This window comes from Miniopterus natalensis, chromosome 13 (assembly GCF_054644295.1).
Source record: "Miniopterus natalensis isolate mMinNat1 chromosome 13, mMinNat1.hap1, whole genome shotgun sequence".
NCBI lineage: Eukaryota > Metazoa > Chordata > Mammalia > Chiroptera > Miniopteridae > Miniopterus > Miniopterus natalensis.
In genome coordinates this window covers 40,770,493-40,796,862 of record NC_142093.1, presented here as the reverse complement: position 1 = coordinate 40,796,862, position 26,370 = coordinate 40,770,493, and the positions used below count along the sequence as shown (strand labels likewise).

General features: G+C 52.6%; 1 protein-coding gene across 3 annotated transcripts in view; it reads left to right on the top strand.

Moving 5' to 3' along the window:
• The window catches only part of SFXN5 (sideroflexin 5), a 97,774-nt gene that overhangs the window by 67,295 nt on the left and 4,109 nt on the right, over positions 1 to 26,370 (top strand). For 2 of the 3 annotated variants that reach the window (XM_087823631.1, XM_016202590.2), the window contains 3 exons: positions 6,375 to 6,490; positions 8,508 to 8,593; positions 14,708 to 14,825. In XM_087823631.1, the coding sequence (XP_087679757.1) occupies positions 6,375 to 6,490; positions 8,508 to 8,593; positions 14,708 to 14,825 (320 nt within the window). The remainder of the gene's footprint in view (positions 1 to 6,374; positions 6,491 to 8,507; positions 8,594 to 14,707; positions 14,826 to 26,370) is intronic. The other variant, XM_087823632.1, reaches the window with a different exon arrangement.

Here is a 26,370-nt window from a genome sequence, read left to right as displayed (position 1 = left end):
GTCTGTTCTCTGTCTCTGTCTGTTTCTATTTTGTTTGATAGTTTATTTTGTTCATTAGATTCCACATATGAGTGAAATCATATGGTACTTGTCCTTCTCTGACTGGCTTATTTCACTTAGCCTAATGTTCTCCAGGTCCATCCATGCTGTCCAAAAGGTAAGATTTCCTTCTTTTTTATGGCCAAGTAGCATTCCATTCTGTAAATGTACCACAGCTTTTTTATCCACTCATCTATTGATGGACATTTGGGCTGCTTCCAAATCTTGGCTATTGTAAATATTGCTGCAATGAACATAGGGGGGCATATATCCTTTCGAATTAGTGTTTCAGGTTTCTTTAGATATATTCTTAGAAGTGAAATTGTTGGGTCAAAAGGCAGCTCCATTTTTAATTTTTTGAAGTAACTCCATACTGTTTCCACAGTGGCTGCACCAGTCTGCATTCCCACCAGTAGTGTACGAGGGTTCCCTTTCTCCACACCCTCACCAGCACTTATTTGCTGATTTATTGATGGCAGCCATTCTGACAGGTGTGAGGTGATATCTCATCATGGTTTTAGTTTGCATTTCTCTGATGATTAGTGATGACATTGAACATCTGTATAAAGGAATTTATAAAGGTCGAGTCCTGGGTGAAGCATCCAGGGCCCTTCCTTTCACCTCTCTGCCAGGGGCTTCCTCTTCAGGGTAGCTCCCTTCATGGTCGTAAGCTGGCAGCAGCAATTCCAAAGGTCACATCCAGACCCACCGCTGCCTAGAGGAGAGGAGGCACTGCCTGCTACCCCTTCTTAAATAAAAGGAGACCCTCATTGGCTAGGATGAGTGACATGTTCCTTCCTAAACTAATCACTGGCAAGGGAGGGATTATTACAACTAGTTTAGGCTTATCTTTTGGGGATAATATAGCTGTTGAGTCAGTCACCATGACTCTCCATAGAGTAATTTTAGTAGCTCTTTGTCACATATAATAAATATATTTTCCCATTTCTTATAATATAGTTTATGAGTAGATATCAAATGCCACATTCCTCTATTCTAAGGTGCCTTTGTTAGAAGAGGCGTTAATATAATAGCTGTTCAGAAGAGGAGAGGACTGTATTCCATGTTCATTTGAAGAAATAAATAAGCATTCACTACATAGTCAATCCAAGTCACTTTCTTCAACACCACAGTTTGAATCTCAGCCCTCTCCACATTGTCCAGTTCTCTTTTGGTCAGTGGCTGCTGAGCAGCGTCACGACTACCATTGCTTTTTGTAATCCCTACCTCTAATCTTGACCCTTTAAGTCCCTTTAAAATCGACAGTATAATTTCAAAACAAACAAAAGAATATTGGGAATATTTGCCCTGGCCGGTTTGGCTCAGTGGTTAGAACGTCGGCCTGCGGACTGAAGAGTCCCAGGTTCGATTCCGGCCAAGGCACGTACCTTGGTCGCAGGCTCGATCCCCGGCTGGAGGCAACCAATCGATGTGTCTCTCTCTCCCCCCCTCTCCCTCCCCCCCTTCCACGCTCTCTGAAGAGCAATGGAAAAAATATCCTCGGGTGAGGATTAAAATATATGTATATAGGGAATATTTTTGTCCACGGTTCCTATTTGGTTATACTTGTGGTTTCATTTTTTTTCTTTGCTTGCAGGAAAAATATTCCTGAAGTTAACCAGCTTCTTTAAGTAGTTTGTGACATATAGATGCCTAAGTGTAGGATGCATGACTCGGTCACACTAATCCCTGCTGGCTTTCAGATTTTCAAGAAGTTTGGCTATTTCTTCTCATTTTTTAAACAAGTAAAGCATGATTATATTCTCATTGTAAAAATGCAAACAGTGTAGAAAAATTTAGGATAAAAAGTGGAAGTCCTTCAACACCCCCTAATTCCTAAATTTAGTTTTCTCTCCCTAGGAGATCACTCTGTGTGGTGCGAAGCTTCCAAAACTTTACTGTGGATTTATGTGCACACAGATGTGTGTGTACCAATTATGAGGTTTTGCATTCAGTAAATCATCCTGTACATACTCAGTAGCTCTTTTCATATAAGTTTGTTTTGGAGAGCTTCCCGCGTAGATTCCTTAAATGGTGGACATTTAGGTTGTTTCTAATTATTTGCTCTTACAAACAGTGCTATAATTAACATCCTTGTAAATGTCTCTTTGTACATATGGGCAAGCATTTCTTTAGGGTAGCTATCTATGGTTTGGCAATTTCTGCTGCCTTTAATTGCGTTGCCTGGTATCTGGCAGACGATCTTCCGCATGTACAATAACTTTTCATGTCCGTGCTCCATTATAGTGTAAGTTTTAAAAAGAAGTTCTAGGCAACAATTAGGAATCTAAGTTTAAGTTCAAATTCTGTGTGGATTGCTGTAAGCAACTGAGGTGACACTTGAATGAACAGATCCACGTGGCCAAGTCCACCCGTGCACGGGCACTTGTTATGGGGCGCAGAGAAGGTCCTCCTCCCCCAAACACCCATTGGAAGGCACGTCAGGATTTTGCAAACATTAAAATATGAGAAAAATGCATCTTAGGTTAGAAGAATTAGGGTGTTTTATTTTCCCTAAATGAATGGCCTATTGCTTCACTCCCATAGTGAAGCGTCCTTTGTCCTTCCCCTGTGAGTGACACGGTTGTTTTACCACAAACCCATTTCCCCCACAGGCGGGTGTGTCTCTGGACTGCTAACTCTACTGATCTGTGTGTCTGTTCCAATGTGTCTGTCTAGTTCAGGGGCAGGCTCTCCTGAGGCCTTATTTTTGAGAACTTTCTTGCACATTTGTCTTCCGTCTGCTGCTCTTCCTTCTTCCCACACTGTCCCTTTTGCACAGGGCACGTCGCTAGCTGTCGCACTCGGCATGATTTTGCATCACGATGGGTCTGACGTGAGAACATCTGCAGCATTCAAGACCATACTTTCCTCGGGATTTGACACCGAGCTTGCCATCCGCACAAAGCGATCTCTCTCATTCTCTCTCCTCCCGTGACACCTCCCAGTGTTGCTGCTCCAACATCAGTGATGCCTGAGTCTTGAGTGGTGTCAATCTGAGTTGAAAATGTGCCAGCATTTTTAACATGATCACTAATGGACTGCTTAATTAACCTGCTGATACTGTCAATAGTAGATCTTGCTGGTGTGCTAGAAAGGAGAACTGTGGCCCGTGAATGGTCTCCATCTCTCTCTCTCTCTCTCTCTCTTTCCTTTTTCATTCACTTAGGCTCTCAGTGTCCATGACTCAGGAGCTGGAATTGCCAAGCATGGGATGGGAGGGACCAGGGAGAATATGAAAGGAATATGGCAGAATTGCTTGTTCTGGAAGAGATCGTGGAAATGAAATGATTGAAACAGGCTAGGAATCTCACTGCTCAAAGGCAATAGCAAGTAACCTGTGCATACAGCAGGTGCCCAATACATGACAACCAGTGTACACAGTCAACAGAAGAGATTACAGGGCATGTGCCATTGAGGAGGCAGTAAGAATGGGGGTTTCCAAGGAAGGAGCCTGGGGGTTGCCATCATTTTGAGGTGGCTTTTATGGTTTTCTCTCTTTTTTTTTTCCATCCAGACAGCTTAGATGAGAGGGCAGCTTTGTCATTCCAAAAAGTGTCCTAGAGGGGCTGTCCGAGGGGAGGGAGGCTGGGTTTTCACTTCTTTTCAGACCTTATCTTTCGTATCAAGTCATTTTGTGTTTGAACCAAAGGCCTGCTCTGTGCTGGTGTGGTTACATCACATATTTGAAAATTGCAGAGACCAAGCGAGATGCCACCATTAGCCTAGCGCTGGTCGACCATCACCTCCAAACCCACACTGTCTCTTCTCTTTGCCTGCCTCCTACACACACACACACACACACACACACACATGCTCACACACACACACACACACTGAGGGCTAGAGATGTCTCAGCCATTCCTGGCTTCCCTCGACCTGGCGACCTGGCAACCTGGCATGAGCACTGATGCAGAAGCTGAGCCCAGGGATCCTATGGCGACGCTTCTTGCAGCCCCTCCTTTCACACCCAGGGAATGGCGAAGGGAGTCGAGTTTGCAGAGTGAGCTGGCGGCTCCTGACTTGAAGCAGATGCTTATCCCCTGGACCACATTCCTGTAGCCTTTCCTTTCCTAGAACAGGGGTGGCGGTGGAAGCTGTTCTCAGAGGCAGAGACTGCTGCCTTTTGGGGCAGAAACCCCCAGTATCCTCTCCCATGGTTTTGTTGGGCTTCCTGGGATCTGCAGGTTCGGCAGCCCCTGGTGGGAAAGGATGCAGAGCATTCCTTAGCCGCTAAAGGGTGTGTCACTAACACACAGGCTAAGTGCCCCCCTCCCCAAGGCCACTGCGGGGTTTCCTGGCCCTGAGCCCTGCGAGGACATGGGGCTGGCAGGAGCTTACCTCTGAGGGTGAAGAGGGGGAGATTCAGTGTTAGGATTAGAACTCAAGCCCAGCTGACCTGAACGGGGCTCCCAACATCTCTTCCTTGACCTCAGGTTCACTTTCCTAATTCTGTCAGTCTCTAGATGTGTGTAACACGGGGGTTTTCAACATCAGCACTACTGACATTTTGAGCTGGATAATTCTTTGTTGTGGGGGCTGTGATGTGCATTGTGGGATGTTTAGTAGCATCTCTGGTCTCTACCCACTAGATGCCTATAGCAACCCCCTACACACCAGGCTGTGATAATCAAAAATGTCTCCAAATGTCAGATGTCTCACAAAATTGCCCCCAGTTGAGAGCCACTGTATAAGACAGGTGAGCATGCCTGCTGTGTGGACAGGAGTGGCCCAGTGCAGAGGAGGTCTGCCCTGGTTACCACTGCGGCTGAGTGTCTCGTGGAAACACGAGAGCTACTCGGAGATGGCATATGTGCTGTAAATACATTTAAAAACTATTTGGTCTCCTGCTTTTCTCTCCAAGGACTGCAGAGCCTCTTGGTCTTCCCTCTGTTTATTCCACCTTCCGCTTTACTGAAAAGGGAGACGGAGGCTCAGAGACCCCCAGGGTCTCAAACCATCCCTCACCTGCAGAACCCTGTCCCCCAGCTGCAAGCACCCTGGACCCCTCTGCTCCCTGCGTTGGCTCAGGCACCAGCAGCATCTGTGGTCCTCCTCCCACTCCACCTGCCCACCAGGCCCTGCCACCCTCCAGCTCCCCAAACCCTGGTGCCCCCCCCACTGGAGGGAGTGGGGAAGCAGCAGGTGTTGATGCTAATCAGCGTTCACAGCCCAGAACTGCAGTCGCTCCCAGGCTCACACACTCCCCAAAATTAAACACTCATTATACAAAATTAATTGACATTAATTAGCAAAAATTAAAACTTTAAACACAGCAAGGCGCTTTTGGGGGAGGAGTGAAGCAGGCGGGCTCCACATTTGTCACCCCCCACTCCCCACCCGCCCACCACCCCCAAGCTCCCCCACTTCCATCCTGGAGCAGGGCTGGAGGAGTTCAGGCGAGGTCAGCGCCCACACCAAGCCTTGGGCTCAGGCCTAGCCATGTGAGTCCCAGGGGAGAGGAGCCAGAAGAGTCTCCCTATTCTCATCACTTGCTGATGGGTGGCCCCCAAACTCTAGCATCCAGTGCTTAACTACAGAGCCAGGAGTGCTCCCCTCAGCCCAGGTCCCCATGATCTCAGCTGAGATGGGTGGGCACGGCCAGAGGAGGAGACCCAACCATCTGAAGCAAGAGCATGGAAGGTATCCCTGTGGCTCTGCCTGACCCCCCCGCCCCCCATCCCCATCTCCTGGGTATCCAAAGGATCAGGTGCTGTGGCCTTTCAGCTCTGCCCCACTTTGCTATGTGACCTCAGATAAATCTGTATGTGCCCCCCCGACACACACACCCTGAGCCTCAGTTTTTCATCCACATGATGAGGGGGCAGTGCTGGGTAAGCACTGAGATTCCTGCTGGTTCTGGCACCTGCTGTCAGGGAAGCAAACCCCTGGGAACCTGATTCACTCTGAGAAGCAAGGGGCTGAATGTGGGGGGCCTGGGTTGCTGATGGTGGAGCCTCAGGCATCAGTGGGGGATGTGTCTTCAGGCCAGAGAGCCTCCCCTGCTGGGCATCCGTTTGGCCTGCCTGCAGGGGCCAGTCTCCTTGATATCTGGTTGCTCTCTAAGTCCTGAACAGTTTCCCCTTCCTCCCTAACACTGGTTCTTTTCCACCTTTGCTCGCCAGGTTCCCAAGGGCCCTCAAATCCCTTACCAGGCTGATAAACACCAAACCACACCTTCGCCCACTGCACTTGAACACAAACTTGGCATTTATTCAGAACTTTGTTGCTTGGGCCAGGGAGGCTTGGGTGAGGGTGGAGCCCAGTGGTCTCTCCCAGGTGGAATGCCACCCCCCCCCCTCATTCCTGCTCCCTGCTCCCCTCTCTCTCCCCAGCCAGCGCCAATATCTGCAACGTGGTCCTGATGCGGTATGGAGAGCTGGAAGAAGGGATCGATGTCCTGGATGGTGATGGCAACCTGGTGGGCTCCTCCAAGATTGCAGCCAGACATGTGGGTCCTCCCAGGGCTGAGGGGGCTGAGGGGGCTGAGGGGGCTGAGGGGGCTGACGGGCCTGAGGGGGCTGAGGGGGCTGAGGGGGCTGAGGGGGCAGCACCAGGGAAGGTGTTGGTTTCCCCAAAATATTTTTACTCTTCAAAGACTGTTGTCTACAGCACCCTTGCTTTGTCCTCTTAACCTTTCCTCCTCACTGCCCCCACCTGCCATCTGTATGAGCCCCAGCCTCCAGGTCTGGCCCAGCCATGCCTATCCCCTGGAGAACCCTGTTTCTCTCCAAATGTCCTCTCCTTGCCACTGTGAAAAGTCCTGATCTCTTGTCCCAGCCCCTCAGGACCCAGCTTCTCTGATCTGTTAATTGGTGAGGGCAGACTAGGCCCCAGAGCTTTCTCTTCCCTCCCAGGACCTAGGACCCCTCCCCTCCCTCATATCCTCTTGGGGAAGAGGTGGAGGTGTGGCTAAGGTACTGGGATTTCAGGCTTGCCCGAGGCCCTGGGGTGGTTGGGAAAGAATGTTTTGCTACTAGAAGGCCCTTTCCACCTCTGGTTTCACCTGCCTCACCCACTCCAGCAACTGTAGTATTTTTATAATTCCAGCATGTTGTACATCTCCCTGTGCTCCCCAGCCTTCTTCCTAATGGTGATTAGTGCCTTTTCCTGCTCTGGCTTCCAAGTGCTAGGACGGGGTTCAGCTGTGAGGTAGCCGAGCATTTCCTTCTGCTCCAGGCATGGTTCCTCCTCAGCTCCCACGCCCGGTCCCCCAGCCGTCAGCTGTCACCTCTGTCGGTGAGGCCTTCCCCATAAGCCTCCCGAGTGGGAAGACCCCTCTCTCATCCAGTTCTCCCGTCCCTACTGTTTTGGGGAGAGTGAGTGCCCATCCAAGGCTCATAAGGGGAAGGGCTCAGGTTGCCTGTTCTGTGTCCTGTGCTTCCTGCACACTGGCTCTGGGCCCTGTCGTTCCTGCACCTGTTTGGGAGACTGGAGCGACCCTCTCCCAGGCCTTCCTGAGGATGGTCATGAAGGACCCAAGTTCCTGGGAAAAATTTTCAGCCCTGAGCCTGTCATCAGACGAAATTTGGCCTCAATTTCCTACCTGATACCAACCTCCTATCCAGCCCTGTACTCTTTCTTGACTTACTGTGAGGGAGGCCCACGGTGATAGCTCCTCCTTGCGGATTAGCAGGAGCCCCAAGCTCTTCTGCAGCCCTGGGTGTTCCCCAGCCTGGCTTCGTCAGCCCCTTGCTGTCTAAGGGAAGACTCAGGGACCTGAGCACTACTAGTCATTCCTGGAGGGCCTGGAGCCTGTGAGGTTAAAGGAACTCCCCACAATGACTGTCAGAGTGCAGAAGTGCCACTGAACTGTGCCCTGACTGTGCCCCCCGCCTGGGAATCCCAAGGGAGTCCCCCAGAGCCAGGCCCAGGCAGAGCCCATTTGGAGACTCCACAGACACTCAACAGAAGCAACTCCCCTTACAAAGTCAATCTCTGGTCCCCAAGAAAGACTCACTCAGAGCCAGAAGACACAAGTCTTTTGAATCTTTGTCTTTAAGGGATGTAAAAAAAAAAAGGCAGATTCTGGAATCTCTGTCTTCCCTCAGCACTGGAGCCTCCATGGCGCAGCAGGCCCCTGCTGTTTGCTCTGGTCCTGCAAGGGCCTGCTTTGTTTTAGCATGACAAGTTTTCCAGATGCTTCCTCCCAAGCCCTGCACCTGCCACCCACCCAAGGCACCTCCCTGGGCACAGGCCCCTTCCTGGGCTGATTCTGTGTTGCCACCCCTCCCCCACAGGTGGCAGGTGATGGGGATCTGCTCTTCAAATGTGTGTGGTGAGAAGAGGGGGGTGGCTTTTCTCTGTTGTTTAGAGTACTGCTTCGTGAGCAATTCCATGAATTATTCCACTCAGACAGATGCTTAGCAGTGATGCACACACCTAGGGACTCTGGGGTGGGATGTGCTGCCAGGCAGCTGTCCCCTGACCTGGGAACCCTGCTCACCATGCCTCTGCTTGCCCCTCAGGCCCTGCTGGAGACGGCGCTGACACGAGTGGTCCTCCCCATGCCCATCCTGGTGCTCCCTCCAATCGTCATGTCCATGCTGGAGAAGTGAGTTGGGGTAGCCAGGACAGTGGGGCTACCACTGGGGAGGAGGAGGGAAGGAAGGAGATCAGCTGGCCCAGGACAAGGGATAGGGGAGCAGCTGGAAGCCTGCCAAGTTTGTTTAGACTCTCCCAGGCAGTATTACCGGAATCTGGGAGAATTCATGAACTTTTATTCTGCAGGACCCTGTGTTGGGTGCTGGGAAGGCTGGCTTTGCCTCTAGGAACTGGAGATTCGGGGGGAGGGGGGGTGTCTGTGTGCATGTGTGTATACATAAGTATGTGTGCGTACACACGCTATTGGTGCACAGTGCAGGACCAGTTGTGAGGAAAGTCTGAAGACTGTGGTGGAAAAACTAAATTTGGAGTCAGCACCACCCTTTTCAGGCACCTACAATGAGGCAAGTCACTGCCATGGAGCCTCAGTTTCTCCATTTCTAAAATACGAATAGTACCAACCTCCCTGCCTCCCTCAGAGGGATGTTCTGAGAGCACATACTTGTCATGTCTGTAAAGAAATAAGGGAACACAATAATAAAAACAATGATAGAGTGACTGTATTAATTAATGAGTGTGAAACTGAATCTTGAAGACTGAAATGTTGCTCGAAGGAGAAGCTGAGCAGGGAGGGAGGGCCCAGGGCCCATCTTCATGTAGTTTGGGCAGGCCCTGAGGATTAGGGTAAATCCAGGAGGAAAGGAGTGGGGGAGGGTCTGGGGGGGGGGGAACAAGATGAATAAAAGCCCGTAGGTGCAGCCCCCTGGCTTGTGCAGGTAAAAATCTGGAGGTGATCTCTGTCTCCCTCCTGGGGGCCCAGCCTGGGAGGGGGCACCTCAAGGCAGCTCAGTTGGGCTAGGAGGCAGAGTAGGATAAGCACAGGTTTGGGGGCACTCCATCTGGGGTTCTGGGGCATTCTCTTCAGTTTGGAGACCTTCTTATTCCCACAATACAAATTATAATAACAACTAATATTTATTAAGCACTTGACTACATCCCAGTCCTCTCAGCCAGGCCTCTGCCCAAATTCCATCTCAAAGAGGCCCTCCCTGACCACCCCATGGAGATAACGAACACCCCTTCTCCCCTTACATCGCCCTATTCACAGTACTTAGTAATATCTGAGATTCTTTATCTAGTTGCCTATTATCTGTCTGCTCCACTAGAATGTAATCTCCATGGAGGCAAGTAAATTCCTTTTATTTACTGCCCTGCAAAGCATCTAGCACAGTTCTTAGCACATAGTAGATGCTCAATAAATGTTTGTTGAATGAATGACATGAAATGAATCAATTAACCTTCTCATCAGTGCAATAAGGTAAATATGGTATCGGATTTTACAGATGAGGAAAGGAAGGCAAAGGTTTTATCATCTGCTTACAGTCGTATACTAGGTAATGGCCCAACCATGAGTGGCCCAGGACTGTGGCTGCAAAGCTGTGCTCTTCCTCCCACATGGGCTGCCTCTTGGGTCTTCAGATCACATCACGTAATCAGCATGTCTTTGGGCCCTGTCCTGCATGAACACGGGAAGAGCAGATTGGGGGGCCTGGCCTCAGGAAATCTGTATTATGATAAGGGAGATAGGTACGACTCACACCCAAGTCAGCTGCAGGTGGGATGCAGCAGTGTGAACAGGACCTAGGTGACCTCGAGGGGAGGGAGCACTAAGGAGAGGGGCTGCAGTTGACTATGAGAGCAAAATGGGATTTTGGCAGAATGTAGGGCTTTCTGGGCAGCATGTTGTGTAGACATCAAGGAGCCCGGTCCGACCAAAGCAAAATGTGCTCATCAGGGCTAGCCGATGAGGGGCCCTGAGTCCAGTGGGGGAGAGGACCCCTTTCCCACCCTAGGAGACGGGGGAGGTGTGGAGGGGCGCGTGCCTGATCAGGGCATGGTGCGTGCAGCGCTGGGATATAAAAAAAATTAATCTTGTTATGGAAATTGCAAAACTAAACAGATCTTAGGAGAGCGATTGATTTTGTGCCCCGGACCCTTGTATACGAGCTGCCTCATGAACTGAGGCGGTCGCCAAATACCAGCCACTGCAGGTACACACGAGGACACCATGGGACAAATGGGGAAGGTAGGGCTTCTGTCTTCTAGGCTGCCGAATCCTGAGCCCGGAGTTTGCTGGAGGAAATGTGGTCTGTGATGCCTTCCAGTTGGCATCTGAGTTGAGTTTGCAGAAAGTGGAGTGATGGTTAGTGTCCCATTTGTTTGGGGGCTTAAACTTGGCTTTGAGAGGCATGGAGGTGGAGTGGGATGGTTCTTGTTCTGAACCTCCCTGGCCTGGGATCTGCTCAGTTTGGCTGCCATAAGTCTGGCTCAACTCAAGGTCCAAGGAAGGAAGCCCTTTGGGCATGTAGAGACAGGTTGACTTTGTACATGGTTGGCCCTTCTCTATAGCCTCTTGGAGGGTCTCTGGGGAGAAGAAAGAGTCAGCCTGGGTTCCTCCAGAAATATCAAAATGAAAAACCCCCAGTTTGTGCCCTCGGAGACTTACTAATTCATGTGAACGGGGAAACTAAAAGACTGGGCAGTGGGAGGGCCAGTGTAGCAGCACTGGCTGAGACTCCTGGTAGGAAAACGAAATCTGGTTTCTTGCTCCGCCACTTTGGGCCAGGCGGGTCCAAGAGACTTCCCCAGCCTCAGTTTCCCACCTGGAGATGAAGACTGTCTGCTTCTCCACTTTGTTCCCTAGGGCTTTGCATCCAGCAGGCCCTTGGCTCTTTGCAGGGGCCCCACTGAGCACCCCATAGCGTTTCCATGCTGGGGCACTAGTGGCAGGGCCTCTGCTGAGGAGGCGGTGGAGGAGGCAGCCCCATGTTTGGTGAGGGAGTCAGGACAGCCAGGGAAAAAGACAAAAGAACACTTACAAAGCAGCCTGCTTGCAAATTAATGGAGCGCAAACTCTGAGTGCTCCAAGTGCTGAGGGAACGCACTGTAGTGGGGATACAAGCTGTTGTGTGTGGGGCTGGGGCCCAGCTCACTTCACCTCTGGCCTCAGGTTCTCCTCTCTGGGGGGAGCCCTCAGTCCCTGGGTTTCCTGCTAGGAGGAGAGAGGTGGATGCCTGATGTTCAGGTGTCCCTGGCTCTGAGACTAGAAGGAAAAGTGTCTGAAGTCAGAAGCAGAGGAGCCTTGGCTCTCAGCCCAGAGCTCGGGCCTCCCTCTGAGGGTGTGCCTCCTTCCCCCAACACACCTCCTCTCACCCTGCTCGGCTTCTTGGTGCTGAGGAGGAAGCTGGTTTTAGACCTCAGCCTGAGAGATTAGCCTCCACCCCCATAATCTCCCCAACTCAGAGGCAAGTGCAGCTGCTCTCTCCCCTCAGCCCTGCATCCGTGGCCCTGGTGTTACCCCCCACCCCCAACTCCCAGCCTGGGTTTCAGCTGGGTCTGAGTTCAGGCCACACCGTCCATGGTGGTTCTTGAGGCCGCTCCTGTCTCTCTCATTCCATGGGATCCGGGTCTTTCCTTTCTCCCAGTCATTCGCACATCTCTCCATCTGCATATTTTAACTCCCCCAGCTGCCTTTCCAATCCCGGCCTGCCATTTCCCTCTCCTCCTCCCCTCCCCCTGTCCTGCTGTGTTCACTCTCAAGCCTTCGCCTGCGCTGGGCTGGGACTTCTTTGGAGGCTCCTGTTTGGCTGTAGTCTCAGGCCTGCCTCCTTCTGGGACTTCCTGGACCCCCTTCCCTGCGGGGACTTCAGCCAGCCACCCCTGAGAGCGAAGCCAAGATCACAGCCCCACATAGAAGGGGGTCTGTCTGATGTCACTGCTAGGAGTTCCCAAGGAATGGGTTCAGGGCCTGCCCCTCACCTGCCACCTTCTTTCTCCCTGTCACCTTCCTTGCCTTCAGTGACACTTAGGCTATGCCTCCAGAGACTTTGCACCCTCCTGTCCCACTCCCCCTGCTCTAATCCCCCTCAGGGACTGAGGCCCTCCCTGTTCACTCCACTTGGACAGGAAGGCAGCCCTGCCTTCCAAAGCCTCTCGAGAACCGAGAGCCACTGGGGCTCCAGGCCCTGTGTGCAAGTCTGAGGGATGAGCCTGTATCCCGCCTCCTTGTCCTGCTGGCGAAGTTCATCCTCGTTAAAATGGTCTCGGGGCCCATCTCAGCCTTTTCTCCTGGCCCCTCCAAGGTTCCCATGGAAGCCCAAGACTCTGTGGCCGGGTCCATGGCTGGTGTGAGGCTTGCCTGGAAGATGGGAGAGGATAGGGCCATGGGACCGAGGCCAAGGGGGAGGCTAGATGGGCTTGAGTTTGGTTTAGGCTCCTTCATCCTGCAGCTCTTAATGCTGTGGAAACTTCCCTCTCCAACAACTCAGTTCATGCTGAATTTAACAACTGGACAGATCTTGAGGTCTGGGTGGGTGGGAAGGGCTGGAGGACAGTGCAGCCACCAGGATCCTCCCTGTCTCCTGCACATACAAGGGCAATAGTGATGCACAGCCACTCAGCACTTACTCTTTCCAGGCCTTTTACTTGCATAGAATTTATATGTAATTGGATCTTACTGGCACCTTAGCAGGAACATCCTGGACCATGGTTTCTCAGAAGTGTGGTCTGGGAATCATTGATCACCTGTTTTAGACTCATGGAGGGTTGTTTGAAATGCGGGTTCCCAGGTGCTGTACCAACTGAATCAGGATTTCATGGGGAAGGGGCCCTTGGGAGTCTGCGTTTTTAACCAGCTGCCTAGACACTAAGTTTGAGAACTGCTGCTGTCTGCACAAGGCCAGGTACTTCTGGAGTTTCTATCCCAGGAGGTGAAGATGGCACCTGCCCCTGCCACTGAGGCCCTGCCCCTGGGAGGGCCTCTCATCTGCCTGTGGCCGCAGGCAGCCCTGCTCCAGTGGGGCCGGGGCAAGAACCCCAATTATATTGTCTTCACACCAAAGCCAGGCACAGGCCTGTGGAAGCTGATGCAATGACTGGGGTAAAACTTAGCCCACCTGACATCCCCTGGCAAATTGTCCAGTCATCCATCCGGCTGGCGCATCCCACCTTAGACCTCCCCAAGCAGAATGCTTGGTGGTCTTCACTAACGGGCCTGCTGGGTTATACAAAAGGTAAGGCTTCAATGGACAACACGGTGAAAGCATATCTGCCAGCTGGTGTGGCCCCCACTCTGTCTGGACAGCCCTTGTTGACGTGGAGCTAGGGGACCCAGGGCATGGAAGGGGGATTTTCATAGCCTTCTCCTGACCAGGAATCCCATCTTCAAAGCTTGTCATGGAGAGTGGGTGCCAGTTGTGACATGCTGGTGATGAAGCTGACAAAGGGTCCTGAGGGCAGGAGCCAGTAGCAGCACAGGGTGACACATTCTCAGGGAGTCAGGAGTCCTGGCAGCAGCCTTGCTGGCCTCCTGCAGTCTTAGCCCTGGCCTTGGGCAAGTCACTGCCCCTCTCTGTGGCTCTTGGATTGAGGTTGATGAAGTAGTGAGCGGGGTGTGTTTTGTTCCCACATGCAAAAGAGGGTCATCCCCTCCTGGTTGTGTGTATGTATATGTGTGTGTGTGTGTGTGTGTGTGTATGTGTGTGTATATATATATGCATATATGTGCATGCATGTGTGTGTATATGCGTATGCTCATGTGTGTGGGTGTGTAAGGCTCTGATGGACAACACAGTGAAGGTATATGTGTGCATGTGTGTATATGTATGCACATATATGTGCCTGTGTGTGTATGTGTGGTTTGTCTCCTCCCCTTACTTGGCACCTACTCTGCTGTGTTTGCTGTTTCATCATGTGCTCCCTTCAAAGGTGATCTTGCCCTCCTGTGTGTCTCCAGGAGCGGGGGCAGACAGCCTCCTCTCTCGTGTCTCCCACATGTGGTCTTCTTTGCACAGGGCTGGACACACAGTGGGGTGTGGGAAGGGCCTCCACAAGTGCTCATTTATGATTTATGGTTGACAGCTCAACCAGCAGTGTCCTTCAGGGCAGGGCTTGGGGGGCAGGGTGCCAATTGGGGAAGATCCAAAGACAATTCTTTAGCTGCAGGCTGGCGCTGGCCCAGAACCATGCTGCCCTGGTCCCAGGATTCTGAGTAGGACCCAGTGTGGTGACCAGTGGCTCACCCTGCCTTTGAGTCTCACGGGGCTGCCTCCTTCTCTCCCCACAGGACGGCTCTCCTGCAGGCGCGCCCCCGGCTGCTCCTCCCTGTGCAAAGTCTCGTGTGCCTGGCAGCCTTCGGCCTGGCCCTGCCTCTGGCCATCAGCCTCTTCCCACAGATGTCAGAGGTCAGTGAAGAGCAGAACGGGGAGGATGCTGTTAGGCCATTAGGGGTTGGGGTTAGAACCATGAATGAGACTGACCTCATACAGCTGAGGGGGAAGCAGTGAACACAGCAGTGAAACGGAACAAAAAATGAAAGATGAGGTTAGGATGGGACCAGCTCAGCTGGATGTGGCAGGAGACAGTAGGGAGCCCAAGCTGAACCTAGAGGGATGTGGCATTTCCCAGGACCTGGAGGATGGGCTAGAGTTGGCTGGGTGCACAGTGGGTGATGGGACACACTGGCTGAGTCACCTGGGGTGAAGGGACCGAGGTGAGGGAGCACATAGCATGTTCCAGAGCTGAGCAAAGTCTGTGTCTCGAGCAGAGAGTGGAGCAAGGTGAGGTGGGTCAGGTAAGGGGGCGTGGGCTCAGCTGGTGCTGGGAACTTGGGAGCCAATGCAGAGAGGGTCAGTGTCATCGGAAGGGCTGTGCAAAGCAGGACCACAGATTCCTGATTTTGAACGGCCCCTGTGGCTGCATTGTGAGGCTGGGCTGGAGCTCTGGGGGAGAAGCGCCATCAGGAGGCTGTGGCGGGCGTCCAGTGAGAGATGGTGGCGGCTTGGACCAGGCTGTTGGCAGTGGGCATTGAGAGAAGGGGGTCCTTTCAGAGAGAGTTAGGAGGCAGCTTCGTGAGAATGGAGGAACTGCATGTGGTGGGAGGGGAAGGGAGCTGCAGGATGTGCGCCAGGCTTTCTGGTTTTGAACAGCCAGGCAGATGTAAGTACCGTGTGACGAGATGGAGGCATGAGGAGGGACCGGTTTGAGGGAGGACAGCGTGTTGAGCTGTATGGACACGTGGAGTTTGAAGGGCCTGGGGGAAGTTGGCTCTGGCTCTGGGAGACAGAAGTAGGGCCACCAATATAAAAAACAGTAATGGAATCGAGGGTGGTGGGATCAGCCAGCGAGCCTGTGGAAAAAGAGGTCCCCGGGTAGGAGGTGGTATCTAAGGATGAGTCACCAGGGAGGTAAGGACAAAGCCATGTAGGATTCGGGGATGGCGGGCCAGTCACTGAGAGGTGAAGCTCCAGGAGGTTGAAGAGTGCCTGTTGGTGTCTCAGGCAGTGAAGGCAAACCCTGTCCCAAGGGGCAGGCCCCGCTGATGGGTGAGGAAGCTGGGTGGCAGGGCGGGATGCTCAGTGCCAAGGGAAACAGGAGAAACAGACCCACAGCTGGAACAAGGTGTGAGATCAAGAGAGGCTTTTATTTATTTTCCCCCCTTTTATTTTTATTTTAAAACATTTTTATTGAATTTATCGGAGTGACATTAGTTAATAAAATCATATAGGTTTTGAGTGTACAATTCTACAACACACCATCTGCACAGTATTGTGTTCACCGCCCCAAGTCAAGTCTCCTTCCCTCACCATTTGTCTCCCCTTTACCTTCTTCTACCTCCCCCCGCGCTCCTTTCCCTCCGCTAATCACCATACTGGTGTCCGAGTCTATGTGCACTCCTGTGTTATTTACGATAGCCAGGCTTTGGAAGCAGCCCAAGTGTCCATCAGTAGATGAGTGGATAAAAATGCTGTGGGACATTTACACAATGGAATACTACTTGGCCATAGAAAAGAAATCTTATCTTTTGCGACAGCGTGGGTGGACCTGGAGAGCATTACTCTAAGAGAAATAAGCCAGAGAAAAACAAGTACCATATGATTTCATTCATATGTGGAAGTTAATGAACAAAATAAGCTAACAAACAAAATAGAAACAGATTCATAGATATTTTCCCCTTTTATAAACTGGAGAAAGTGACACTTGTATGATGCAAGAGGAAAACACCAAGAGAGGTGGAAGACGGTAGGAGGAGGAGCATTGGAGAGCAAAGCCCGTGAAGTGGGGACAGGGATTCAGGGACTCCCCTTGGCAGGGAGAAAGCCCTCCCCGCTTTCGTAGGGGGAGGCAGATGCAGTTGGGGTGGGGGTCTGGGGTGGAGAGGTTAAGGAAGTTGTTCTGATAGTTTCTGGTCTGTGTCCTCAGGACTGAGTAGAGAGGAAGCAAGAGGGTGGGGAAAGGGAAGGTCAGAGGTTTGAGGACTGTGGAGAAGGTTCTAGACATTGAGAGGAGCAAGTGAGAGAGACAGCTGACCAAGGAAGTCAGAGAGCCTGATGGTAGTGCAGGGGGGTCAGCAGAGGGGAAAGCTGGGGGAGGACACAGGCCTATGATTGTGGGCAGGGCCTGTCCACCCAGAGGTACTGGGGACCAGCTCTGGGCAGGACCACGGGTTTCATCCGGCTGTGTGGGGCCTTTGGGAGGTTAGTAATAGATCAGGAGAAGCAGCAGACCCTGGAATCTCAGCTGGTGGAGGTGAAGATAGGCAAGCAAGCTGATGGGAAAGCAAGGTGTGTTGGGGGTCAGAGAGTGAACTTGGTATTTGGAGTCACTGAGCTCATGGGCAGGTGGCATCTGTGGCTGGAGATGGGTACTTCTGAATTTGCAGTTGCAGGCTGACCCTGCTCTCTCCTCTGGAAACGATGGGAGGGGTACTGGAGGGAAGTTAGGGACGGTGAAAATAAGAGGCCTGGGGTGTTAGACCTGGACAATGAGGATTGGAGACCCAGAGTCTTAGAGTAGGAGTTGGTGATCCAGCTTCTAGGCCCCTGCAATCCTAGGAGCGTGAAGACTTAAAGTCACTTCCCTTCATTGAGTACCTGAGTTTTAAGGGGAAGCCAAGATGTGATGGGGACCCTGTCTTAGGGAGCCACACCAGGATGGCAAGCCTGGTGCGTGATCTGTGCTGGCAGTATCCTTATGCCTACAGGGTCCAGCCTTGTCATGGAGCCAGGGACATCCCTCTGACTCTCTTTCCCACACCCTGTGAAAGCTGCGTAGCTGTTACCTGATGCCTGGGGCTTCCAAATGGAGTCCAGGGCTCCAGGTTGGCTAGAAGTTCTGAAGATGGGAGGCAGGGCACTTCTCGGTGGTCCTGACACCCCCCTCCTGGAAGGGCTGGTCCTGGTACTCCCCAAAGCCACTGCATCTCTCTGTATAGTCAGGCTGAGTTTGCGGTTCTAGACGAGGGTCCAAGTGCCCCTCGTGCTTGAAGGCACCACTGTGTTCAGAAGCCTCAAGCAGCTCTCATTGGCTCTGTCTATCTGCATAGTGGAGGGAACCCGGGCTGAGAAACCCCAAGGTACAGAATCCAAGACCATCCCTGTAGAAAGGACGTTAAAGGTCATCCAAATTACCATCCTGCTGGCTCTGCTGGGGAAATGGGGACCCAGAGTAGCCAAGGGACCATCCCAATGTCACAGAAGCCAGATGCTGATATGGGAGGAAACCCCAGAGGCCACTCCCTGCCCAGAGCTCCCAGGAAATGCTGCATCTGCTTGTTCTGTGGGATTTTCTTTCCTCATTCAACCTCCTGACCTACCTGGGGGCAGTGGAGAGAGGCCAAGCTGGGGGCTGCCCTGCAGTGGGGAAGAGTTGAGGAGTGCTGTGGGTCTTCGGTGCAAATAATGGGGAGATGGCAGGAGGTGGTCTAAGTGAGCAGCCCTGGCCTCACAGAGGTTTCGTGTCCAAGTGTAGGCTTCTCTCTTCCCTCAAATAGGCATAGTTCTTCTGGGTGTCTAAACGAAGTCCTTCTCATTGGGCTTCTTTCTCTAGATTGGCTGTTCCCTGAGAAAGGAGGGTAGGGATGTGATTTTCAGAGGCCCCTCCTCACCTGCATTGACTCCAACAGGATGCAAGTAACCCTGGGCATTATGGGGTATTTTGAGACCTGTGACCTACAGCACCAAGGCCATCAGTCAGTTGGCTGAGAGGACCTCATTTCTCCCCATTCATCCTCCCAATTAATTCTCTAACAAGGTTTTGCTTCTGCCATGGGGAGATCATGTCTCACATCCCAGAAGCCAGTGGGATTTGCCACGATAAGTCTGGACTTGCTTGGACTAACCCTACCTTGCCAAGAGCCACCAAGGTTGTCAACAGGAATAATTGCTGGGACACTAATTAATTAATTAGGGAACTTGGAAATTGCACTTAGGAGCTGGTTCCTAGCCTGGCTGGCCTTGGCGTGTGGCATGAGGCTTTCAACCCACTAACCCCAGAGGCTGAGGAAAGAACTTCAATCCCTTGCTAAGAGTTTTGTCTGGTCCTTTCAAATCAGTATTTCTGCCTATTGAAATGGTGCTAATTTTAAAATTAAAATGGCAAACAATAATAATATCTACCATTTCCTAAGCACCTACTATGCCAGACAGCATGCTGGGAAACTCTGCATGTCTTGTTGCGTTAAATCTTCCTAATGTCCTTCAAGCCCCAGGTATTTCTGACCATCAAGAGATGTTACCTGGACAGTTAGGTGTATGCATCTCAGGCTCTGGGGAGAGATTTTGGCTGGAGACATGGAACCTTAGGTGCATGGGGGGAATTGAAGTCGAGGAAGGGGTGAGGTCACTGGTGGGCAGAAAAGGTGTCAAGAGCAGCCAAGGCAGAGGGAGAATCCGCTGGAGTGGCTTCATGGATGCTGAGGACAAGGGCACTTCAAGGAGGACGGGGCTCTGCAAGTGAGCTGCTATAGAATGGACTAGAAGAAGTCCATGAGACTTGGAAACTGGGGGGTGTAGCTAGACAAGGCAGAGTAGGAGGTGAAATGGTAGTCAGTTTCTCTCTGTTTAGGGAAGTTGGCTAGGGGATGGGAAACCATTGGAGAACAGTGAAGAAAGTTTCATTCGCTGGTTGTTCTGTGAGTTGGGGGTTGGAAGCCTGGAGAGAGGACCATGATGGTGTGCTGGGGTCCAGTAAGTAGAGGGGCCTGGTTGGCTGTGGTGGAGAAACAAGGGTCTAGATGTGACAGTTCTGTGAAATAGGTACCAATATTATTGCCTGTTTACAAATGAAGAAACTGAGGCATATATATCAAGGCTGAGTTCTTTGCTCAGGGTCTAAAGTTGGTAATAATGCAATGGGCTCTGTACCCACAGAAGGATTCCTTCACTCTCCCCTGCCCACCCCCACCTCACTGTAAAAAGAGAAGGCCCAAGTCTGAGCCCCAGATGACTCCCGTTCCCCAGCCCTCGTACCCTTCATGGGGAACCCATGTCCATGTCCACAGGGACCTTCTGGAGCAGGTGTTGGTGCCTTTGTTCTGTGTCCCAGAACTGCGGGGTTGCCTGGCAGGCCAGCAGGCGGGGCAGGGAACCTCCTTAGGAACTTGAGTGTAAGAACATGGGCACAAGGTTTGGCCTCCCTTCTGGGCCCCAGTTGTATCATCATGCAGGGAGCATGGGATCTGCCCTGGTGGACCCTGTGACCTGCAGGTTAAGGCTATGGGGCATTGGCCAAAGCAGGCTCAGCAAGAATCTGTTCCCTACAACATAGACACTGCAGTGCTTTCCCTTTCTTCCTGCAACTGGGAGGGCCATGTCAAAGCCCGCAGTCTCAGGGAGCCTCTGTTCTGGTGGGGTGGACAGAAGCCCAATAAATAAGAAATGTCCGATGAGGCAGGTTGTGGAGGCCTCCATGACATGCTAGGTCCTGCTTTGTGATGGCCTTTCTGGCCCTGCCCTCACTGGGAATTGAGGCTCTGGGTTCTAGGCAAATGTGGTCATTTTGATAGAGTGCCAGTTCTCAGCCTTAGGGACACCCTATGTATTGAGGGAGGGAGAAAGGAACTATTGTCCAGAGGAGGAAGATGGGACACAGAAAACACTTAACACCAGAGTCTACACATATGAGGTAAGACAGATCCTGGTGGGCTCATCAAGGAGGACTTCCTGGAGGAGGGATCATTTCTAGAATAGCTTCTCTCACTCACACACACACACACACACACACACACACACACACACACACACACTGGTAACTTGGGTCCCTCAAGGGAGATGTCCAGGCCTGTGGGGTTGGCTGCAAAAGAGGCTGGACTAGGGAATGGTGAATGTCCCTCCCACTCTGACAGCCAGTGTTTCCCACCTGGGAGTGCATCTAATCCCATTTAATGAACCTCATGTCTTCCCAGAGCAAGAAGCAGTACCTTGGCCAAGATCCCCTCCCCGCATCCCTGCCTATTTCTGTTTCTATCTGTCTGTGCCTCTTTCTCCCTTCCTTGATTCCTCTTGGGCTCTTCCCCAACCCCATTCCCCTCTCTTTTCCCCCACTCTCCCCCCGGGAGCTCGGGGGCTGGGGAATGGGGCTGCACATACAAGCCGGAGCCATTGTTCGACAATCTGTTTTTGTCTTCATCTTGTTGGCAGGCGGCAGGAGAGGAGCAAAAGGTTAATGAGGCACTGTGCAGCGGGATTACGGCGCAAACGGCAAGCGGCGGGCAGCCGAGCCAGCCGTGGTGACAGGGAACTAATTAGGAGCAGTTTAACAGGAGGAAAAAGTGAAATCTCCTCTTCACCAACTGTCAATAATTAGCTGATTTGGTGAGGTTGAAATATGTCCACAGGAAAAGGTGGGGCTCTTCTGTGGATGAGTGAGGCTCAGGGGAATGCGGGCCACTGGTGGACTGTCCTGTCCCTAGGCGAGGTCAGGGTTGCCCCATGTCCCCCAGGCCAGCCCTCCTAGGGCTGGCATCCCTTAGCCTCAGCTATCCATATGACCTTGGTCTTGACCTCCAAGACCTCAGTTTCCCCAGCCATAAGATAAGGTGTGGGAACTCAGTTTCTTCCTGGCTCTGCCCGTTAGGATCCTGGAAGTGAAACCAGGAGACCTGGCCCTGGTCCTAGCGTGGGGATTGCTAATAGAGGGCTGTGTGACCTTAAGTCAGATGCTGACCCTCAGGTGTTTTGTCTGCAGCATGGGTGTGCTCCCTGAGAGTCCCCTTCCGGGGCGAGGCCTGGCTGGAGAATGATGCGAATTGTGAATGGGCAGAGCCTACCCTTCCTCTGTACATCTCTCACTGGGCGTCTTCAGGCCTCTCAGCAGCAATAGGGGCTGGGGTGGGGGCACAGGAAAAATGGGGCTGCATGCCTCTGGTTGGGCTGCAGGTGGAGGAGGAACCCTAGGCTGCTTCTGTAGGGCTGTGGGCTGGCCAAGGGTGTGTGTCTCTCTCTCTTCCCCACATCAGCTCTGCAGGGCCCCGTGGGCCAAGGAGTCAGGTTCACTTGCAGCCAGAATCTTATCCTGTTGGGCCTGTTTGCCCTGTGTTTGTGGGTTTATTGGCTCCTACCCTTTGACCTTTGCTGATATCTCAGCTGGGGACCCTCTCCCCACTCTCACTCTGCCCCTCTAGCTTCTACCAAAAACCTTGAGTGAAAGAAAAGACATCATCAGAGCCCTCAGGCCTTCTTGCTCTGGAGCCTCCATGGCAGCCCTGTTAACCCCCCAGCCCTCTTCTCAGCCTAGCCCCTCCTCACCTCAGCACTGGAGGGTCCAGGGCACTAGAAGCATGTTCTGAGGAAGTCTAAGGCCTCTTTATGTCCTCCCACTATTCACAAGCCACATTTTGCCCTGGCCCCAGAGGGTGGCTTAGAGATCAGGCCATGCTGTACATGAGGTACCTGAGGGTCAGGCTCAGCCACCCCCTCTCCCTCCCTATTTCCACCCCTCCCTTCTCTGCCAGCTTTCAGAGTTAAGAAACAAAGAGGCATGGCATCCCTGTACAGGAAAAGAATATGGTACCCCCAGCAGGTACCAGAACTTCTACCATCTCTCTTCCCATCACCAGTCATGAGGAAAATGGTGGTTTTGATGAACCAACTTGGCTGGGAGCTGTGACCTACAAAGAAGCAAATGTCTTCTCCAACTTGCCACTCTTTTATGAAAAAGCATTTGAACTCCCAACCAAGAATTAGGAAGAGTTGGGAATGAGCTCAGGTCTTCATTCAAGCTGTTCAATAAATGACCCTCATCCAGGAAGTCCTCCCTGATGAGCTCCACTAGGATGTGTCTCGCCTCACATGTGTAGACTCTGGTGCTGTATGTTTCCTATGTCCCATCTCTCATTTCTGAACAATAGTTCCTTTCTCCTTCCCTCGATACATAGGGTGTCTCTAAGGCTGAGCACTGGCACTCTGTCAACATCTAATACAGAGTGTGGATCATCTGGGCTCACCTTGATTTTACTGGTTCCTGCTTCTGCTCTTCAGGGCTGATGTGAGGCCAGAGGCAATGCCTAGGGGACATGGTGTTTCTCCTGAGCCCACAGGCGCTCACCATCTCCCAGAGCAGGGGCCTCCTCCCTTCCAGTTGCAAATCCATCTCCTACTTTGCTTAGAGATGTTTGTTTGGGGTTTTTCTCATTTACTGGTTTAATCAGTCCCTACTGAACTCCAAAGTGGGCTATTTTTGCCATCAGAAATCTGCTGCCTCCCCGCCCGCTGCTTTCTTGGAGTTTGCTCACAGGACCCCCCAGGAGGGATAGATGGGAATGGCAAAGCCGCTTGGAGGCCAGGAACGCCAACGCCACCTGTCATATTGCCTGTTCCCCACACCCCCACCCCGCACCTGCGCGTGCATACAGGCCCACACACAAGCACACGCTCGAACATGCGCACACATGCCCCTGTGACAGGCCTCAGCGGGGCCTCCTCTCAGCCTACCCCTCCCTAGTTCTTTCTAGGACCTTCTAGAACACCTAGACGAATTCAGCACAGGGCAGGAGGGGGCTTGGTTGTACAAAGCTTCTGTTGAGAAGATTAAAAGCATCGATATGTGCAAAGTGTTTAGAACATGTGTGGCCCACAGCAAGGGCTCAGCCTTGTGAGCCATGAGGAGATACAGGCGAGCAAGACTGGGCCTGGGCACAAGGATAACCACAGGGTCCTGCTTTCCTTATGTAGCATCACATAGGTTATCTAAGCCTCCAAAGGACTCTCCCATCCGTTTCTTGATTTATTGGCATCCCAACCCCAGGAGGTTGAAAATCTTCCCACTGCACATATGGGAAAACTGAGGCCCCTAGGACAGAGAATGATTCTGAAATTGGTCCACCAGAGGGCACTCAGGAACAGTGCAAAGCTCCAAAATGGGGTGCACTGGGTGCACATCGCACAGCAGAAGAGGGAAAGGATAAGACAGGATTCCTGCACTTGGAGAGCTTGGTTCAATTTGATTCAACTTTTATTGAGGATCTATAGTGACAAGGCACAGGGATACTGAGGTGTTTCAAGTGGCTCACACTGGGGTGAGGTGAGGGACCTCTCTTCACAGATGATTAGTGTACAAATTGGCCTATGACTGGGGATATGATGGAGATGGAAATAAGTGCCAAGATCACGAGAGGTGGCAGCAGGGATTTGGTCTGAGGACATTAGGGGAGGCTTCCTGGAGGAGGCAGCCTTAGAAGATTAGGATATAGCTGGACTCAGGCCTCAAAGCCTAAACATACAATGTGCTGGAAATAGAGAACAGCCACTGGTGAGGAACCTGGAGAAGGTTCCAGAAGGCCTCAAATGTCCAGCAAAGAAGTCTGAGATTCATTGGGGAGGTAATGGGAGCCTAGAGCCAGCACCAGAGGCCTGACCCAGGGGTCCAGGCTCAGGCCTCAGCTGCTCCTCAGCCCCAGCCTAACCCCCCCCCCCCCCCCCCCGCCCACCACAGGATAGCTTCCCCAAAGGTGGGGCCTGAATGTGTGTGTCTGAGCAAGACCCGAGGCCTGCCCAGCCCTGGTGAGAGAGGGTGGGATGTGGCTGCCCAGGAGGCAAGTTGGTTCCATGCCTGGCAGAGGCCTCAGGCACACACACACAGGGTCAGCCAGGCTCCAGGGTCAGCCAGGTCCCAGCCTGAGCATTGGACCCCATGTCAATGTCGTCGCCACCTGTGGACCCTCAGAGGCCCAAACCCTTGGCCAGGAACAGGAGGAGGCTTTGAACAGTGTCACAGGGTCACGCTGAACACCCCAGCCCCCAGCCCTGTGCCTTTGAAAAGGAGGCAGAAAAGCCACCAGAAAAAAGGCAAGGAGGAGGAAGTTCTTTGTAGTAGGTAAAAGCCCCTGAGAATGGGGCACAGGCTGGGGATCCAGTTTCCTGTTTATGTCTCGGCACCTTAGCTCCAGGTTCAAATATGTAAACTATCCGTTGGCCGCTGGCTGCAGGTGTGTGTGCTCCTAGGCTGCAGAGGCAGAGGTGGCCCCAAATGCATTCCTGACTCTGGCCCCCCACCCAAGATGAGCCAGGGGACAGAGGCAAATAGTTCAGGGTTAACCCTTCCCCTGCCACAAAGGCAGGCCATCAGGCTGCTCTAGGGGACTCTGGGGCCAGCTGGCCCTTGGGGTTCTCAGGGGAGGCTGGGGGATACAGGACGTGGTGCTTCATGTTTGCTGCCTCTGACCTTAGGTGCAATCAGAAGTCTAGAGACAGCTGCTGTGAGGGGCAGCAGGGCCTGGTTGGGTCTGGAGGATGGGGCTGGGGCTCTGATATTGGGGGGGCGGCAATCGGAGTGAGGGTTCAGGTTCTGCCTCAGAGTCACGGAATGCTAGCAGGACAACACTGCTTACGTGGTGGCAGGGTAGGCATGTTCCCAGCAGGCCCATGTCTTCATGGCACTCCCAGTTCTGGGCCTGGGGGTACCATCAGTACCAACTTTCTCTTTCTCGCTGGTGCCTGCAGCCCCCACCCTCCAGAGCTCTGGCTCCCCATCCCAGACACTCCCTCCCTCAAGGGCCCCTGATGACTGGCCATCAGTGCCTGGGGAGGAGTGCACCAGATGAACAGAGGGGCCCACAGGTTCCTGCCTGCCCCCAGCTGGCAGCCTGGGGCTAGATCAGCCCTCCTCCCTGTGGCCACTTCTTTCTTAGTTCACTCTCCCCTTGTCACCTTCTTCCCAGAGGTGGCCCCTCAGGGCTCTTCAGGGGTCAGCACCAAGCCCCTGCCCTGGGGCTCTATTGCTGCACCCACTGCTCCCACTGGACCTTGGCATCTCCCTCCCACCACACCTGCCTGTGTGCCACTGCAGCCACCATGCCACTTATTTTGCTTCCGACATGGCACATACAGCCACTTCTGCTTCTTACCCATGAGTCCCCCAAACAGCAGGGGGATCCCAAAAGAAGAACACAACCCTTTATCCCTACTTCAGGGACTCTGGAGGTGGTTAGGGCTGCAGGAGGGCCCTCCATTGCCCTCACCCAGTACCTGAGTCACATTTATTCACCAGCAGGGCCCTGGATGTGATTTCCATGGAGGACACACGCCCCATACCCCAAGCAGGTGATCTTCAAGTGGGGGTACAGCCCAGATGTCCCTGCCCCATCCTCCCTTGCTAGCTCAGTGGTGAGGAAACCTAGTGGTCCAGACACCCATGAAACCTCAAGATGGTGGGCCATTGATCCAATCTCCAGCTGTGGCCAGAGTGCTGGAAGTGTCTTTACCAATGGCCAGTTGCATTGGCCCAGGACAGAAGTGAGAGGCTGTGACTGGGGTCAGCATAAATGTTAGGAAATCTGGATTCCAGAGGTCACCAAATCCCGATGCCAAGACCAAAGTCTCTCAGCCCTTACTGGGACCACCCAGAAAACTCAGCTTGACTGGTGTCCATGCTGCCTGGTGCCTGTGGCACCCCCTGCTGTTGCTTCCACTCCTTGGGCTGGTCTCCTAAGGCCTCCATCGTGGGCTTGTTCCC